This window comes from Elgaria multicarinata, chromosome 13 (genome assembly GCF_023053635.1).
Source record: "Elgaria multicarinata webbii isolate HBS135686 ecotype San Diego chromosome 13, rElgMul1.1.pri, whole genome shotgun sequence".
NCBI classification, from domain to species: Eukaryota; Metazoa; Chordata; class Lepidosauria; order Squamata; family Anguidae; genus Elgaria; species Elgaria multicarinata.
The window spans coordinates 23,268,099-23,287,238 of NC_086183.1; the positions used below are offsets into that span (position 1 = coordinate 23,268,099).

At 47.9% G+C, this 19,140-nt stretch overlaps 1 protein-coding gene across 1 annotated transcript; it reads right to left on the reverse strand.

The window, feature by feature from the left end:
* Positions 1-278: 278 nt before the first annotated feature.
* On the reverse strand, positions 279-10,189 carry LOC134408522 (sulfotransferase 2B1-like). The gene is made up of 7 exons (XM_063140846.1): positions 10,031-10,189; positions 5,618-5,830; positions 3,776-3,984; positions 3,294-3,420; positions 2,460-2,554; positions 1,480-1,660; positions 279-681 (listed from the first exon to the last, which is right to left on the reverse strand). The coding sequence occupies exons 2-7, from the start codon at positions 5,754-5,756 to the stop codon at positions 572-574; spliced, it is 861 nt and encodes a 286-aa protein (XP_062996916.1). The 5' UTR covers positions 5,757-5,830; positions 10,031-10,189; the 3' UTR covers positions 279-571.
* Between the last annotated feature and the right edge of the window lie 8,951 nt (positions 10,190-19,140).

The following is a 19,140-nucleotide window of genomic DNA, read 5'->3' on the forward strand; positions in this document are numbered from 1 at the left end:
ACTAACTGATACCACTGCCTCTAGTGAAATCAGAGCCTGGACCCAATTATGTCTGGGCCCAACTCCATGTATAGAAATGTGACAATAAAAAACAAGATTAAGACATAAAAGATCCTGCCTAAAGGTTGTTACCATGTAGGAATTAGTGCTTGCGTAACGCAGTTCACACCCTACAAGGAAATCTACTCGGAATGTATTCTACTTTAGTCTCTGTGAATCTCTGGACAGTGAGGAGTAGTGAGGTTAGGGAACTATGCAAAAATTATGACAAAAGGCGGTCAGTTTTTCAAAAGAAATGTATTTTCAGTCTGTGACTTCACCCAGACAGCTGAGGGGCAAGCAAGGCTAACCTTGGCGTGAGCCTAGAATTGTATAATGTATTCATGCAGCTTTGGGCCTGTTTGCACTTCTCCCCTGTTTGGACTGTGAAATTCCTGCTCAGCTTCCTTCACACCTGGAGAAATAACACTACCCTGCTAATACAGCCAGATGATTTATTAGAAGGAACGTGAGCCACATGAGGCAAAGACAGGAAGTAAATAGAACAGCAGAAGCAGCAGTCTGGCCTTCTTCAGTCCCATGGGAAGGTCACATTCACTCCCTGCATCTTCTCCTGATAAACGCGGTCAAAGCGTTCACTCTGTGCCACTGTCAGGTGGTTCTTCCAGTCCCCGACGATCCCTGGAAGACCACAAGAAGGAGCAATAAATGCAAAGAAGTTGAGCTGGCACACAGAAATGAGTGTCGCTTTAAAGGTTGGCCCTACCATTAGGCAGTGTGAGGAAGCCGCTTTAGGATGGGGATAATGGTGGGCAGCAGGGGCAGCCTTCCAACCTGGCTGTTCCCGTACGTACTATGATGTTCTTTTGAGCCAGCCCCATTCGTGCTGGTGTTTTTGTGTTCTTTAATGACCTGGGCCAGCTGGATGTAGGATCATAGCTTTCTCCCAACTGCACTCACAGAGCACCATTTGGGAAAGCTTGATTAAGCAGGCAGAATCACAGACTACTCAGGCAACAACAACAAGGTCGCCATTTACCTCCATTTTAAAACCTCTTAATGGAAACAAAATTATTTCCAGTTGGGTTTTTTCACAAAAGGCCACCTGTCATTAGAGCAGGATCTTATAAGTCAGAAGACAGCTGATTGGGCTGTAGGAATGCCAATCTCACACAAATGCCCCTCCCACCACAGGCACAGGAAAAGGCAACCCTTCGCCCTTAATTCTAGTTGAGAGAAACATGTGAGGAAGCTCAAGGCAGTGGGACATCTTCCCTGCCGCCCATCTCTCTTGGGCAGGATCTACACTACTGCTTTAAAGCACTTTATAACAGTTATAAAGCGCTTTAAAGTGCTATAAAACTGTTATAAAGCGCTTTAAAGCAGTAGTGTCGATCCGGCCTTGGTCAGTGGCTGCCACTTGACCTCCAGCAAATGCACACGTGACAATACCAGATACCCAAGAGGCTCTGCTTTTACCTTTCCTCAAGAACTTCCCTTTCTTGTGGTCGAAAAAATGATCTGGCACTGTGGTGAGGTTGGACTTCGGGTTGTCCTTCATCTTCTGGAAGGAGGCATTTTCCACCACAGAATCAATTTGCTGGCTATTCAGCTCCTTCCCAAGGAAACGGCAGATCTTCTCCACACTGCCTCGCAGGTCCTGGCAGAGAGACAAGCAGATGGCCTGGGAAACTTCCTGCCTGCTGCAGGGCTTGTGGACATCACACACCATCTACATAGCTTTGTAGACATTGCTGAGGTGGAGTCAGTAGTGGTGGCTTATGATGGTTCCCATGACAGGGGGTCCTAGAGACCACAATAAGTCTGTGAGGTAGGAGGACAGTACTGCCAAGGTGGCTTTCTCTTAAATGCTCCCTGTCCTAAATACAGGGCCATCTAAGCAGGCAAAATTGAGGAGTTTCAATATGTGGGTGAGATGGTGGTGTAGAGAAGAATGTATCAAATTTATAGGGTGCTGGAAAATGTTTTGGGACAAGCTGGGCCTGTACAAGAGAGATGGGCTGTATTTGAACCAGAATAAAACCCGACTGCTGATGCTTAACATAAAAAGGTGAAACGGCAGCTTTTAATTGGAACCCTGGAGGACAGCTGACAGTGCAAGCAAGGGGAAAGGCTATCAATGGCTACTACCCTAGAGCTGTGTACTGTATCAGATTGTATGTCTATGTACACTAGTTGCTGGGGAACAGGGGCAGGGGGGTGCTGCTCCACTCATGTCCAGCCTGTGGGTTTCCCATGAGCAAATGCTTGGCCACTGTGTGAACAGAATGCTGGACCAGATGGACACTTGACCGGATCCAGCAAAGTTCTTCTTATCTTATGTTCCTAGAGACTCTCTGCACTCAAGAGCTTCCCATTTTAAAAAACCTTCACTTGCAGAATTGAAGAAACAACGTATGCCAGGATGGGTGTGTATATAGCTGAAGGTCAAACCATACCTGGTGCATCTCTTCATAACTGTTGAAGAAGACATTGGGTTTCCCCTTCACCTCCAGCCAACTTTTCACATGGTCAAACCAGGAACCAAATATCACTGGAACAGCAAAGCACAGCCACAAGTGGCATGTCAACAGTCCGGGGGGGGGGGGCAGGAAGGTTACACTTCCTGCCTTCAGAGACAGATATGCATTATCATCTCAGAACAGTGGAACTGTGGCTTCACCATCTCCACCCTCCACATCTTAAGGTGATTCATATCCACCTGTGAATGGCATTTATTTATATTTTAAAAATGGAAACCAGTTTAATTAATGTGGCACATTTCCCCTTCCTTCCCTTTTGCCCTGTTGGGAATTACAGTTCTGTGATAAGGTTATGAGGATGGGGTAAGAAGAAAGCCATCATGTTGTGGGGCATAGCATGTTGGACCAGCCCAGGGGAGACTGGATTTCCCATCTTCACTCAGTCATGAGATACACAGAGTGGCTTTGGCCTAGTCTGTGGCAGTCAATATTTCTACCTTTCTACCTTTAAGCTCACACCACGATTATGAGGGGTAGCATGGGACAACTCCTCCACTCTTCTACCCAGTCTTGTAGCCTTGTGGAGGGCAGGATAAATACAATAACAGGTCCAGTTCACCACTCTGACAAATGTACGAGATTTCTTCAGAGAAGTCAGGATAATCAAATGAAAGACACTGTTGCAGCTACAAGTCTGAACTTCTGCAGGGCAGTGGAGTTCAGTGGTTATATTTCTCAGTGAGTCTCTTGGGCGGGGAGGAGTCCTACAAGCCAAATGGAGGAAGATGGTTGATTGGACTCTTTGCATACCGTTCCCACTCAGGAATTCCTCCAAGAACTCTTCCACAGTACCAGGGTCTTTGACTCCCTTGTAGAACTTGGAGAGGTGGTAAAATGAGACCAGCACATCCTTGGGATTACGCAGAGTATAGATCACCTGTAGGAGAGGCAGGGGTGACATTGTGAGTGGGCAGCATTTCGCCCCTGTTACAAAGAAGCTCCAAATGCACTTCATCTGGAACATGTCGTGTGCATTATTGTTTTACCCTAAGGCCCTGGATCAAGTTTTTTTTTCCCTGGAAGACATAGCCAAAAAGCTGTCAGGAGTACTGTTAAACAGTGGCAGAGGCAATGGATCCATAGAACGTATTTGCCTCCTATAAATGGTTTCTATAAAAATTCCTTGCTTCCTATCAATGGAAGGGGAGTCGACTCAGAACTCCCCATATAGCTGAGTTGCAGACTGGCAGGAAGTGAAAGTGGGCTTGATGTGAGAATTGTTTCTGTCTTACCTTAGCCTTGGAACTGAGGAACGATTTGGGGAAAAGCTGAAATGGCAAGTGAGAAACCATGAGTCTGGGTGGAGGATGTGCCAATACAGCCTTCATACCATTACTAGACGCCAGCCATGGTGACCGTTTCCACGCAAATGAGCTGCGAACCCATGATGGGTCCCCATTGTGCCAGATTAAGCTCAAGATCTCCGTCATCCAATTGGTACCTGGAAGGAAGTCCAATAATCATACGGTTGCCTCTTCTTCCCCTATACCCTTTTCACTTACCCACTTTCACCTTCCCTTCCACTGCCCATTCATAATTCCCTGTCTATGGAAAATCATAAGAACTGGAATGAATTTCTGTTAAGGGCTAGGAGCTACTGTAAACTCTACAAAGTCAGGATTCCCTAAATTCATGCCTCATTAACAAGGCCATGTCTAACTCAGCATATACCTTTCTCACTGGGGGCAAGGAAAGATGTTAGCAAGGAGACCAGAGTACCAAACAGATGCTCATCTTTTTCTATCATGCAATCAACATTCAGAGATGGCTGTCCTTGAATAAAACCCCTGCTGACATGACCATGTTTCTTTCCAAAGATGGCTGACTTTTGTTCAGCATCTCTCAGCATCCTCCTGATTCTTTTAAACAGTTAAAACCTTTGAAGATTGCATAAATTCATTGAGTATTCTCAGGAATGCAACATTCAGTATCTGAGACATCATGCCTTTGAATCCCATTTCCGAGGGAATGCAAGCAAGAGGGTGATGTCTTCCTGTGGTTTTCTCAAAGGAATCTGGTTGGCTTCCATAGGGAAAAATGCTGGTCTGTATCAGCTTTTCGCCTGATCCATCAGGGCTCTACTGATTTTCTTCTGCTGCCTCCTACTGTATGTTCTTAGGGTCATTGTACAAGAAAACCCAGAGAGCTTCAGTTAGCGGGTGGTATAAAAACGTAATAAATAATAAATAAAATAAAATAATAAATAAAACATAGGGCAATAGCCAATGGTAGTCCTATGTAAACTAGGCCCATGTGTCTATTCTGTGCAGGGGTACTACTAGATACTGCCCATACATACAGATACACAGCATCACCAGAAACTGGGCCTCATGCTGGACGTTTGAGAACAAATTCCCTCATTTCGCTCTTGGTTTTGTTAACGTTCAGCACTTAGTTCGCTTTGTGCACAGAACTTTGTATGTAAAGAAGCAAGCCTGAAAGGGGGAGAGAAATTAAGTTCTGGGAGGGAGTGGGTTGACATACATTAGCTGTAGAAGCAAATCCAGATCTAGAAAAAAAAAATACAGATGACTATGGTCCATTGGTGGTCATAAGAACAGAAGAGTATTGCTGGATCAGAGCAAAGACCTATCTAGTGTAGCATTCTGTTCCATTGTCCAACCAGATTCCTCAATGGGAAAGTCACAAATGTAAACACCCTTCCAGGTGTGCTGCCTAGAAAGTGATATTCAGAAGCATACCTGTCTCTATGACTATGGGTAATATACAGTTATCATGAGTAGTAGCCTTTTCACCCATGAATAGAACATAAGAATAACCATGCTGGATCAGACCAAGGGTCCATCAAGCAACCTTCAAGCAGGACATGGATGCAGCAGCACCCTTTCCACCATGTCCCCCAACAACTGGTGCATATAGGCTTGTGGCCTCTGATATTGGGATATAAGGAATGACCGCTGTAAATCATGGAGTGGGTTGGAGGAGGTCAAATATCTTGTTGTTCAAAGTTTATTGGGTGCTTCACATTTGACATAGGTGTAATAATGCACATAATCTTCCAAGCCAGGGCCCATGTAGGACTACTAGTCCAGGAACTTAATAGCACCACTGACCTGACTTAGGATAAGTGACGTTTAGTACATCGTCGTCCAACAGTTGGAATTCATTTTCCACAAACTTGATTGTTTCCACATCGTATCCAATATTGGGGAATAGAATCCCCTTGTGGGTGACATTCAGTGCAGATGACATTGAGGAAAAAATATCTTGAAGAGAAATGGAGATGCAGCGTTCTTGCCGCTTATTCACAAGTTTCCGCCCTGTCTCTGGAATAAAGAGCAATATTTTGTCTATGGAAGAATGTCATTCTTCCTCTTCTCAATGGCACATCCACTGAAATTTCAGATTTATCATATGTACTGGATTTCTGCCTATCATGCATTGGTTAATTACCTTGAGGGTAGGGTGGAAGGAAAACCCAGCACCTCCAATGAACACAGAAAATGATCATCCATTACGATATTTGATGTGGCTCTTTTATTCTGAACTAGCGATGTCAGTGGACTCCACTAGGCGGATGGAGCCTGATGACCTTCATCGGCTGTGCCCCTGGATTTGGTTCCTCTTCCACTAGCTGGCCCAACTCGGACAATAGTGAGTCAGGTTTGTAAAGGTGTTGGACATCGGATAGACTATGCTTATGCTAGTCATGTAAAAAGAATTAAATGGTTTGGGTAGTTTTACCACGACACTTTAAAAATATAGAAGGAGAAGGACACCAGACTGAAGAATCAACACCAAGACACCTGGGGATGGTTGCGGAAAGATAGGAGAGGCCTTTGTGCCAGAGGAGAGCTGTCTTATCAGGCCTCCAGGGATGTGGAGCAGGGTGGCAGGAAGGAGTTGCTGCAGCTGGAGAGGTGTGAAACCAGGCCTCTGGGGTTGTGCTAGAGGGAGGGGGGAACATGGAGGGAGTTGAGAGCTTTGGGGTTATAAAGTTCGAGGGCTTCCCCCTGGTCTTGGTCTCATCTTTCCATACGGTTTGGATTGTTGTGACTGCGGCCGGCTCAGAATACAAGGCCCTACTTTGGAGTAAGTAGGTAGTCTAGCTAGGTTTTATTGTTTTAAGGTTACTGAGTTTCCTAGATTATGCATGCCTGCATGTTTGTTTTACTGTTATCCTTCCCACAACCCCTCCCCTTACGTGTAAATAAACCCCTTCGACCTCAACTGCTTGTGCTGCTGCTGTCTTCTTGCTACTTGGGTCAGTGCTAAATCCAGAGCTTCTGTGCCAGGATTCCGGTGTCCTTCCAGAGGCTTCTGGTGCCAAGAGGACTCAGCAGGTGGTGGCAGTGGAGACGAGGGAGGTAAGCCATTTGTAAACACACACACACACACACACACACACACACACACCAAGCTAAGGCCGGATCTACACCATAGGCGTGTGCAGCACATTTCATTAGGGGGTTCAGCCACCAGGGGTTGTTTTTTTTAAGGTAAACATTGATTGAATATACAGTAATAAAGGACTTTTTTCACTCATCAAACAAACGAAATAAACGAAAACTACCGCGCTCAGCTCCTGCTTCCTCCTCTAGTTGCTGCTGGCTGAGCTGATAACCAGCTTGCGTCACCATAGAGGAGAACGGGAGAGCGTCCCTGGGAGATGCAGGGCTGGGCCAGGGCCCCGATAATTTTGGGTAGGAACAGCAAGAGCGGGGTAATCCGAATTAAACTGATCTGATTCGTGGTTACTGAGCGAAGGTTTGTGCGTGGGCATGAGTCTTCACCTTTACACTCCCTCGTTCGTGGTAGTTCGCCCTGGGGGTGGGTGGGGGGGTGTCCTGGATTCCCCCCCTTCCAACACTGAATTGCAACCCATCTCCTTTCTCCTGCCTGCGTTTCTCTGGTCTTTTCACGTATCCCCGCTTCCCACGCCTCGGCCCTGGCGTGGGCCCTGACGGGGGCCGCTACCCCTTCTGCTGCCGTCGTGGCCAGCCCCGAGCTGCCAGGCAGGGGAAGCTCCCTGCCGACCGGCGAGCGGAGCGGGGCTCGGCGGCGGCCTTGGGCGCGCGGGGCTCGGGCGACGCCCGTCGCACACACACAGTCCTGCTGCTGCGTGTCACTGCCGCTGGTCAGCCCTGGCGACTCCAGCAGGCGCCTGCCGCTCTCCGTGGCGCCCTCGTCGGGCTGGGCGGCCCCCAGGTCGCCAGCTTCTTCCAGGTCCAGCAAGTGGCTGACGGAGAAGTTCTTCTTGGCCTGCAGGCTGTCGAGGCTGCTGCCGGGGCTCTCCAGGCGCGCGGGCCGGCCGGCGGCCTCTCCAGGACATGCCCGTAGCTGGACGCCATGGCTGCGCCCCCGCAGGGCGGGGGCAGGGGGCGGGCGCGGCCCGGCCCCAGGCGTCGCACCCGAGCCGGCCCGCGGTAAGCAGGCCTGTGGCGGCGGCGGTTGCGTCTTGGCCCCGCCGGCTGTCGGGGCGGGAGCGCCAGAGGGGGCGGGGGACGCCCGGGCCCGGAGCGCGCAGCAGAGCAGCCCCGCTCGGGGGAGCGGCCAGCCGAGCAGGGCTCCTCCACAATCTCGCGCGGCTGGGAGGCCGGCAAGCAGGCGCCGCCGAGGAAGCCGCCGTGCTCCTGCGTCTCCCGGGCCAGGCCGGGCACGCTTCTTCAGTGGCCGGGCTCGTAGCGAAGGCGCGCGGGCGGACCGCTGGCAGACTGTCGTCGCCGACCGACAGACTGAGCGCCGCCGCCCGGGCTCCCCTCGCCTGCCTGGAGGAGGAGGAGGGGGAGGGGGAGGGGGCTTGGGGAGCTCGAGCGGGTCTCTCGCTCGCTCTATTCCTGCTGAAACCGCCGCCGCCGCCCCCCCGCCACCGATCGAGCGGCTCTCTGGCACTTCAAACGGCCCAGCCTGGCATGTGCGCGGGTGTGGGTGGGGAGCGGACCGGACCCCGGGGAGGGCAGATCCAGACTTAATAGGAGCCTCTAATTACGTGGCAAAGGCTTTGTGCTGTGCCTGACATTTGACAGACCTCCTTCCTCCATCCTCCCACCCCGCTGCCTCCCTCTTCCCCTTCCAAGGCAGCCACACCAAACCCACGCTCCGATGGAGGGAGACGCTTCTCCGCCCGCCCGCCTGCCTCTGATGGCTGAGATTTTCCCAGGCAATCTCTCCGTGAAGTTGCTCAGCAGGGACGGGGGGGGGGGGGAAACATGGCGGCGGCAGCACATTAGGGGGTTCAGCGGAACCCTCTGAACCCCCTGTGCACACGCCAATGATCTACACTACTGCTTTATAATGGTTTATAACAGTATTGACAACTGTTGGGGCACATGACACATTCCATATACCATTTTCAAACCGCTTTTAAGTGTTATATCCTGCTTGGAGCTTGATGACCTTTCATCGGTTTGGCACCCTGGATTCAGTTCAGCCATTTGTAAACACACACACGCACGCACACACCAGCTACTCAGCTAGCTAGTGGGTTTTCATTCTTTTCTTTTTTTAATTTTGAGCAAATGAAAACTGCCATTTCAATTGCCATTCAAGCTCAAATCAATTTCTCTAAATTGAAACTACAGTGTATATAATAAAAATAAAAGAAACAATTAAAATAAAAGAGGGTTACAGTACTTTCAATGCCCCAAATGGCTTGGGGCCAGGTGATCTCAAGAAATGCCTCCTCCCATATGTACCTGCCCAAACCCTAAGACAATTCTCAGGGGTCCTTCTGCATGAGCCCTTGACAAAGAAAGTGAGGCAGGTTGCTACCAGGAGGAGGGCCTTCTCTGCTGCGGCACCCTGACTGTGGAATTAGCTTGCTAGAAGGGTTTGCCTGGCACCTCCATTATACTCCTTTCAACACCAAGTGAAGACCTTTTTGTTTTCCCAGTGTTTAAACATTTTATCATACTTGGGCACATTTATGCCAAGCAGGATATAACAGTTTGAAAAAGTTTGGAAAACGGTATCTGGAATGCGTCCCGGGCTCGAACAGTTGTCAATACCATTATAAACCATGATAAAACAGTAGTGTGGGTCTTGCCTTGCCTTTTCACTTTGCTGTTTTAAATCTGTATTTTAAATTTGTATTTTAAATCTTTGCGTTGCTGCTTGGTTTAATTCTGGTTGTACTTTTCTATCGTACTTTAATATTGTGGTTTCAGTTTTACTCCTTAGGTTGTACTTCGTGGATTTTGGGTGGTATAGAAATGCAATAAAAAATAAATAAAGTCATCCCGACCAATAAAGTCATCCCGACCAAAAACTGCCCCTCCACTCCATTGTAACACCTACCAAGGATTGCTTGGTTATTGACAAAGTGACCTTGGAATTGGCATTTATAGGATTCCACAAAAGCTAAAATGCAGAGGTGTGAATTGATGGTCTCCCTACATTCAGGAGGTGGAGAACTCACCTCTTGCAGTTCTAGTCAAGCTGGACTTTGAAAGAGGACAAACCTCAAACAAATCCCAAACAAATACTTAATCCCCCTCTTCAATAGCACCAAAAGATTCCTCACTCACCTAGGAATTCAGCCTGCGTTTCACGGTTTCTCCCATCAACTACTTTTGGACTTTGCTACCTTCCTTAGAGTGATCTGTGCTCAATGAACAAGACAATCTCAGCTTGTTCATTAAGAATATTTTTAAAAATGGGGAGGGAAGAAGGCACAGGAAAGGGAACACAGGAACTCTGGCATCAGTACTTAGAGTTCCAAAGTTCTTCTGGCATCATTAGATATGATAAAAACACTCCAGAGTCAGGAGAAATAAATGGGCTGGCAGTGTCCTCTCTTTAGAGCTGATTAAATGAATTTTGCAGCCCCATCTCTGCAATGTATATATTTAAAGAACACGTCAGCTGTATGGAGGCATTTACCTATGACACAAGTGAGGTGGGTTGTGTGAGAGCAGCCATGGCAAATTCAGCTCCTGTCATCTGGGTCCTTGGCAGGCCAACAGTGCTTCCAAGGCCATTTTCCAATCTTCACACCGAACACAAAAAGTTCAAAGTAGCTAAACAGGTGGAGTGTGCATGCAGACACATGCCCCATCCCCACTTTAGCCGTACTCATGTGCCTGGGCCATTGCCATTCTTCAAAGCATCTCACGTTTGCCCAAAGGATGGTCAGTTTTTCAAAAGAAATGTAATTTCAGTCTGTGACATTACCCAGACAGCTGGGGAGCAAGCAAGGCTAAGCTTGACATCAGCCTAGAATTAAACGTATAATGTATCCATGCGGCTTTGGGCATGTTTGCACTTCTCCCCTGTTTGGACTGTGAAATTCCTGCTCAGCTTCCTTCACATCTGGAGAAATAACACTACCCTGGTAATACAGCCCAATGATTTATTAGAAGGAACCTGAGCCATATGAGGCAAAGACAGGAAGAAAACAGAACAGCAGAAGCAGCAGTCTGGCCTTCTTCAGTCCCATGGGAAAGTCACATTCACTCCCCGCATCTTCTCCTGATAAACGCGGTCAAAGTGTTCACTCTGAGCCACTGTCAGGTGGCTCTTCCAGTCCCCGGAGATCCCTGGAACACCACAAGAGGGAGCAGTAAATGCAAAGAAGTTGAGCTGGCACACAGAAACGAGTCCCCGACTAGTATCCTGCTCCTGATAAGTGACAAGTCAGCACTGTTGGGAAAGACCCCTAATTGAACAAGTAGGCCGAGAGGCTTCCAGGCCAAGCCAGAGACAAGCGATGTTGGAGAAATCTGTTTGAGTGGGAGGTGGGAGGTAGTGGAATTCTCTGAGCTTTCAGCAGCTTGGTCGTCCAGACACAGGCTCCCTTATCATGGATTTTTTTTGGGGGGAAGGGCTCCTGAAAAATCACAAATTATGCTCATAATTTGCTAACTTTGCACAAATTGCAACTGCAACTGCAATTTGTGCAAAATTAATCATATTAAGGCTGCAATTTGCACAAATTAAGCAATTTGCATCTGTAATTTGCACAGATAGTGATTTTACAGGGAGTGAAAAAATTCTTGCATTGGGGGGAAAAGCCCACCTCGCAAACACAAGCCAAGCCAGGGGCTTCGGGGAAATCTGGCAATCCCAAAACGGGCTGGATTTCTCTGTGGTGGTCATCCCTACCAGAGACGAGCCATGCAACCTGTTCGCTACCACTGATGCTACACAGCAAGCAATTGTTTGAGTGGATGGCAAGCTGGTAGCCAATGAAATAGTTAGCAAGGTGTTGGAGAGTTGCACGCCCTGCACCCCTGAGGCATACCTGCTACCCCGAGGCATGGCGAACAACACTGTCCAGTTACCAGCGTTCAAGGAAGGTACAAATTCCAGTCTAGTCAAGCTCTTTATATGGGGGGAGATATCAAGGTCTCCATCTCAATGGAAACAAAAAGGTTCATACTTGCCTTTTTCTAATAAGAGTGCCATTTAGATAGAGCAGAGGGACCCAGTCATATCACTTCAGAAAACATCTGATTGGGCTGCAGGAGTGCTCATTTCACATTGGTGCCCTTCCCTCTACAGAAATAGGAAACGGCCTGCCTTTACCATTAATTCCGGTTGAGAGAGAGAAATGCCTGCCAAAGTGATATCTTGGTCAGTAGCTGCTATCCGTCACTCCGCCTCATCCAAACATGCCCCTGCTAGATACCTTGGAGGCTGCACTGTTACCTTTCCTCAATACTTTTCCTTTCTTGTAGTCAAAATATTCATTTGGCTTGAAGAAGTTGATACTTTCATCTTCCTTCATCTTCTGGAAAGAGGCATTTTCCACCACAGCATCAATTTGTTGGCTGTTCAACACCTTACCAAGAAAACTTCAGATCCTCTCCACACTGCCACGCTGGTCCTAAGGATGACAAAAGCAGAGACTAAAGATGAAAGAGCGGATTCTCGCTCTTCATCACCTTGTGTAGATCTGCCTGGGGATAAGAGCCATACAGATGTGAGTGGTGGTATTTTGTGGTCTGCATTTGGCATAATATCTGCCATTTGTGTTTTGGCCGCTTAGCTGTAGCTGCACAAAACAGTCAGATGGGCGGGAGTAGAATCCTCACCTCTCCTGGTCAGTTGAAGAATTGCCTGCCATCTTGTCCCAGGTTGTCTCTCAGCTACCACAACATCCAAGGAACATCCAACATCTGAGGGAGGGGACTTTGAACTAGGTGCAGAACACCACAATGTATTTATCAGGCGAAGATGCACGACGTGAGGGCGGCCTTCCTAGGGGACTGAAGAAGGCCAGATGGTTCTTGCTGCTGATATGAATTACCATGAGTGGGAGAACCCAACAGTAATGGTGACTCTGCATGGGAGAAGCATTTTCTAAATCTTTTCCTTAGTGCCATTTCCCTGATAAAAATTACACCCCAAAGTGAAACACATAAACTCAGGCCATAGCTAGACGGGGTGATATCCCAGTGATCGCCCCGGGATCATCCCTGTGCGTCCACATGACACACAGGGGATCCTGGGAGCAGGGAGGGATGATCTCTCCTTTTCCCTGGGATATCACCCTACCTGTTTTTTGCAGTTTTTCCGTGATCTCGGCATGACCCCGAGACCATGGAACGTGTGGCTGGGTGTCACGGTTTGTCCTGGCCGCTCACGAATAACCGCAAGGAGCCAGGACCTGGACACAGAGCTCCTCAGGAGTTCTGTGCCCATCGGGGGGGGGGGAGCGGGAATTTTTTTAAAAAACCACAACCTTACAGTTTTGTAGTTGAGTGCTCGTGCGCTCCTTCTCTTTTAAAAAACACAAAATGGTGGGCGTGATGTCCTCTTTCTTCCTGGACGTCGTGTGCCACATGTAGGCAGAGGGGGAGATCTCGTGATTACCATATCGCGAGATTCTCACCCCTCCGTCGCACTAAACCCGTAGCTCTAGCCATGGCCTTAGTAAAAGGCGGCTTCCTGTTTATGCAAGTTGTGTCATCAAGGGCTGTGCATATATTTCCAATGGTGCAAGAAGCAACTTCATGGGCTATTTGCATTGGGGAAATGGCACATGGGAATGGATTAATCCTCTCTGTGATGGATTCTGAAGGAATTAACTTTCAAGAAAGCATGCTTAGGATTGCAGCCTCATTTTATTCCCAGTTTGTGATTCAGTTATGGTTTGCATGTGAAAAGTGTCATGTCTTCAATTCACCTCAGGGATCCATAGTTGGGGTAGAAAGAGCTTCTTGTCTGGGGAAAGGCTCCTCCCAACTCCCCAGACAGTGCCCTCTCTGGCACAGTCAATTTAAACAAACCAACTCACAAAAAGATACAACATTTTCCATACGAAGTCTGTAGTTGCAGTTCCTTGCCAGTAGATGGCATGATATCAATAGTGTTTTCATTACATGCAGAATGAGTTGGAGAAATCCACAACAGAATCAAATGAGTTCTGATTTCTATGAATCCAACCCACAAATTCTACAGCCAACTCAGCTTTTCCTGGGTTGCATGGATTCCATGGACTTGCAGCCAATTTTTTTATTTTCCGAAATTTTGCAAAGTGCGAATTTTGCATAAATTAGTCATTAGAAAAAAGATGCAAACTAAAAACAATTCACTGAAAATGCACATTTATCCTACAGACTAAAGCAAGAAAATACACATTGCGAGGGGGGAATTTGTGCACTTTTTGTAAAGTATTTGCACATTTTTGCAGCTGCAAATTTGCACAAATTTGGCAAATTGGGGAAAAATTCAACTCCCTCAATAAACAGATGAACAAAAACCACCTGACAATCTGCAAAACACAGACAGAGACAGAGTGGATTTTATAAAATCCATACAACCCTAAGAGTGAGCGAGGGGAAATTTAGCTAAATTATTAATATTTTGGATGTGGAAATTCCTGGGATGCAAATGTATGGTGTGAACTGCAACATGACAATTGAAAAATGAATGATTCCCATGTACTACTGTACACAGGAACCATAATGACAGAAACAGGATTAAGCTTTTATTGTTTCCCTCCTTCCTGTCTTCGAAGTAATTTACAGTGGTGGCCAAAATTGTGGACACTTTTTGAAATTTCCATGTTTTGCAACTTTGCATGCTTATAGAAAATGTTCTGTTTCACAAAATTCAAATGTTTATATTTGGGCTGTGCATGGACCCCCCCCCCCCGCCCCAATCCTCTCTGCTCCTGATCTGCAAATTGAGGATCAGGCCTGCTCCGCCCTGCCTCAATCCACCTAGGGTCCGCTCCGCTCCGCTGCAGAGCTCCGGCTCCGAATCGGAGCTCCGCAGCGGCGGGGGACGGCACCAGGTAAGTCTCCCCTCCCTCCTCCCCCTTACCTGTGTCCTTCCCAGCCCATCGCCAGCTTCACTAGAGCCTGCGGCTCAACCAGGAACTGTAGGCCCTGCTTGCGGCCTACACCTCCTGGTTGAGCCGCAGGCTCTAGTGAAGCAGCCGTGGGACCACGGACGGATGCAGGTAAGACCCCCCCTCCCCCTTGCCCCCTTACCTGGCTCTGCCGCCATCGCCAAGTAAACCCCCCTTACCTTTTTTGCAGAGCTTCGGATTGAGGCGAAGAATCCGCCTTCACTTCGATCCGCTCTGCGACGCTCCACTGCTCCCCCAATCCTCTTCGCCACCGACTTAAGGGGAGGCGAAGCACCCCAATCCGCTTCTGCTTCTCCGGTCTGAGGAGAAGCGGAGCACAGCACTAGTTTTTATATCAATTGAAAGAGAATTGCAAATATCTGCAGTACTTACTTTAGTCTAAAAACAAACAGGTGTGATTGAGTGAAGAAGCGGACTGGAATTGCAAACCCTACTGGCCAATCACAGCCCTTGTTCTGGGGACCAATCACATGGCAGTAGCTGTGATACATCATGTTTCAAGTTGGGGAAAGTCAGTTTTGCTGTTTGTTCTGTAACTGAAGCGCAATTGGAGATTGTGCGAATATTTGAAGTATTTCTCAAATTAAAAGTGTACGGATGTACATCGTAAATAGAGCAAGGGCACCAAAGAAAAGAGTTGATTGGACACCCAGGAAAAGAAGCAGGATTGTTGTATTATGTGAATCAGGTCTTTCAATTGATATATAAACATTTGAATTTCATGAAACAGAACATTTTCTATAAGCAGGCAAAGTTGCAAAACATAAAAATTTCAAAAAGTGTCCACAATTTTGGCTGCCACTGTACCCTACAGGCAAAGCAGAGCAATCCTAGACCATGTGGAGGGATGAGGGTGGAAATGCGCCCTTTGCTGGTGGAGCAGCAGAGGCCTCTGATATGCCTGCAGACCTGGTCAACTGGCAGTAGGCTCTGAAACAGGCCTTTCTGGGCTGTGTTGGAGGCAGCCTCAAATCCTTTGCTCCCCTGAGATACGGTGACCCTATGGAAAAGAGGACAGGCCTCCTGTATCTTTAACAGTTGAATAGGAAAGGGAAATGCAGCAGGTGTTATTTGTATACATGCAGCACCTGGTGAAATTCCCTCTTCATCAGAATAGTTAAAGCTGCAGGAGCCCTGCCCTCTTTTGTTCTTATTCAAGGGCCTGTGTCATTTGTGAGGTTTCACAACTATGGGATCATCTCTTGGAGAGAGGTTTTCCGAAGCATGTTATCAGATCTGCTAGAAAAAGAAGCTTTCATTAGAAGAGAGATTTTCTTCGAAATAAACAGAGGACTTCAATAGACTTCACTTTCATTGGGCTTTTTGTTTTATGAGCATAACCCTGTGCACCGTAGCCTGAGAATCCCCAACGCATACCTGCAGGGAACTCCAGCTCTCGCCATGCACCCCTTCTCCCACCTGCTGCTATGTGCCACTATTCCTGCCAGTACCCCACCGTCATGGCCACATGCTGCTTCACTTGCCCAGAGCATGCCACTTCTCCCGCTTTCCCACTCCACATAGACCACCCCACCCACTACCTACTGCCACTTCTGCCTGCCAACTGCCCAACACTGCATGTTACTTCTCCCGCTCACCATACGCTACTTTGGCCACCTTCCCGCGGGCCCCCACCTGCAGGCATCCATCCACTCTACCTGTTGCTCCTGCCTGCCCGCTACTGGGGCAATTTACAATCCTGAAAAGAAAAGAAACAAAAAGGTAGGTTGACCATATGGAAAGGAGGACAGGACTCCTGTATCTTTAGCAGTTGCGTAGAAAAGGGAATTTCAGCAGGTGTCCTTTGTATGCATGCGGCACCTGGTAAAATCCCCTTTTCATCACAACAGTTAAGGCTGCAGGAGCCCTGCCCTCTTTTGCATCTGGTCACGCTAGGCAGGCCTCCTGCAGCTTTAACTGTTTTGGTGAAGAGGGCATTTCACCAGGTGCTGTGTGCATATAAATGACACCTGCTGAAATTCCCTTTTCTACACAACTGTTAAAAGATACAAGAGCCCTGTCCTCCTTTTCTTATGGCCACCCTATGTAAGGCACTGGTAGATGAAAGGAATTGGCATCAGTAGGAAGTAGGGATGTGCTCCGCTCCGATTAGGAGCGTAGAAGCAGTAGCGGATTGGCCTGCTCCGCCTTACCCAGAGGCGGAGTAGGAGCGGACCGCGGACCCCCTAGAAGCAAGGCGAAGAGAAGCGACCATTTTTCGGAGCTCTGAGTTCAGGCGGAGCGCTCCGGTCGCCATCTTGAAAACATTTCGCCATAGGATTGCATTGCGGCAAATAATCGCGCATAACTACGTTGTTTTTGAAGCTATCGTACTGGAAATTCTTGTGCACAGAGAGTCGTGGATGGGGGTCATTTTGAGACCACTCTCAACTTTCTGCGTTGTCTGGGTCGCGGGCTATATTTTTGTGAAAATCGGGTCAACCGCGCGGCTCAAACTGCGTTTTCGGCTTTTCGCCCATAGGATTGCATTGAGGGAAAGAATCGGGGATAACTGGGGGGGGTTTAAGCTATCGTTCTGAAAATTCTTGTGCACAGAGAGTCGTGGATGGGGGTCATTTTGAGACCACTCTCAACTTTCTGCATCGTACGGGTTGCGGGCTAGACGTTTTTAAAAAATCGGCGGGAAAAATACCTTTTTCAAAGGGCTGAGGGGCAGAGTCAGCTCCCGGTCATGATGATCCCAAAGTTGGAGGAGGGCATAGGCAAAACAGGTAACTTGGGATTCTGGGAAACTTCTCTTTCTTCATCTGAACGGGCTTTTCCCCATGTTTTTTAACACAGTAGCCCCACCAAATGCACAAACACAACCTGAAATCATATACTAAGCCAAGAATAAGAGATAGAAACACAGCACTGCTCCCCACCCTAACCTTGGTGAACAACTGAATCGATGTGGTGCAAGGGGATGAGCTCCCCTGGGGCATCTCATCGTGGACGTGCCCCCACTCTCTCCTGCACTGGAAGGCCATTAGAGCCTTCCAAAGGGAGTAAAACGGTGGAGCAATGCCTCTCATGAGTTGAAGTGAATGGTCACTTTTCAGTGGTGGAGCAATGCCTGTTCTGAGTCGAAGTGAGCGTTTTACTTCTTCTCGGAGCTGTGGCTGTCAGTGTCTTGAACTGGCAGCTACTTCCCCCTCCCCCGGGCACGTCCCCCTATTGCTGGTAAAAGACAGATATAGCCTTTTAAAAAAAGTTCTTCTTGTTGTTTATTGAGCAACACTGCTGCTTTTAATTCCACCCCTCCTTTGTTTATTGATTGATTTATTCCATTTTATATGCATTACTGGCTTATCCTTGGCTCACTTCCTTATGCCCCCAGAAATGCCAGCTGCATGCCTGCCTGCCTTCCCTCCCTCCTCCCCTGCCCACCTCGCAGGGATGGTGTGTGTGGGGTGCCCGATTTTCAAAAATTCGCCAAAAATCAGGGGATGATGGGATTGCTTTGAAACTTGGCATGCGTGTGTATATCCCCATGAGGTGTCATGGTGCCAAACATGAGGTTTCTAACTTGAACAGAAAAAAAGTTGTATAATTTTTTAGCTTTCAATGCAAGCCTATGGGGGGGGGAAACGGAGCTCCGGATCCGGATCCGGAGCTCCGGGCGGAGCGGAGCGGAAGTGGGCGGAGCGGGGGCGGGGCGGAGCGGCCCGATCCGAAAAATGGCGGATCTGCAAGTGAAGCGGAGCGGGGGGTCTGTGCACACCCCTAGTAGGAAGGTGGAAGAAGCATTTTCGAGCATTTTCACATCATTACAAAAGTAAAAAAATCATTGTTTATCTATACACGGCACCAGAACTCGTCTCTCTTTCTTCCACCACCCTATGTAAGGGCCATCCCGGGATATATGACACAGCTGTGTCATAAAGTACTGATTCCAAGTGCAATCAATCAACAGATACAGTACCTTGTCCTGCCAAGCGGAATGTGATCAGCAGCAGCAGGGCCCAATGGATTTCCATGATGAACAAACATTGAGATGTTCTTCCTGGAAGATAAACCTTCCAGAATGACTTATAGAGACATGCTAGTATCATAGTGTAATTCATTGGTAAAGATAATTTCTTTTCCATGGACAAGAGAATATGTAGTAATTTCAACCTGTATGTGTTGCAGTAATTATTTCATTTGATTTTTGTTGTTTTTTTAATAAGCAGGGAAGATCCAGAGTTTTTCTACACGGGGGTTGTTAATTTGCTGCATATACTTTCACTTTCATCACAGCATTGAGGTCTGAGCACTACACGAAGAGTGTTTGCTTTCCTGTTTTTCTGCTACGTAACCTCTAGGTGGCACAAT

What these genes read in the sequence shown, in the direction of transcription:
- LOC134408522 (XM_063140846.1), bottom strand. Translation starts at nt 5,756, where the DNA reads ATGTCATCTGCACTGAATGTCACCCACAAGGGGATTCTATTCCCCAAT. An exon ending in CGTCACTTATCCTAAGTCAG is followed by an intron (nt 3,985 to 5,617) that starts GTCAGTGGTGCT and finishes ACTTCCTTCCAG; the next exon opens with GTACCAATTGGATGACGGAG. An exon ending in GTTATGAAGAGATGCACCAG is followed by an intron (nt 1,661 to 2,459) that starts GTATGGTTTGAC and finishes TCTCTCTGCCAG; the next exon opens with GACCTGCGAGGCAGTGTGGA.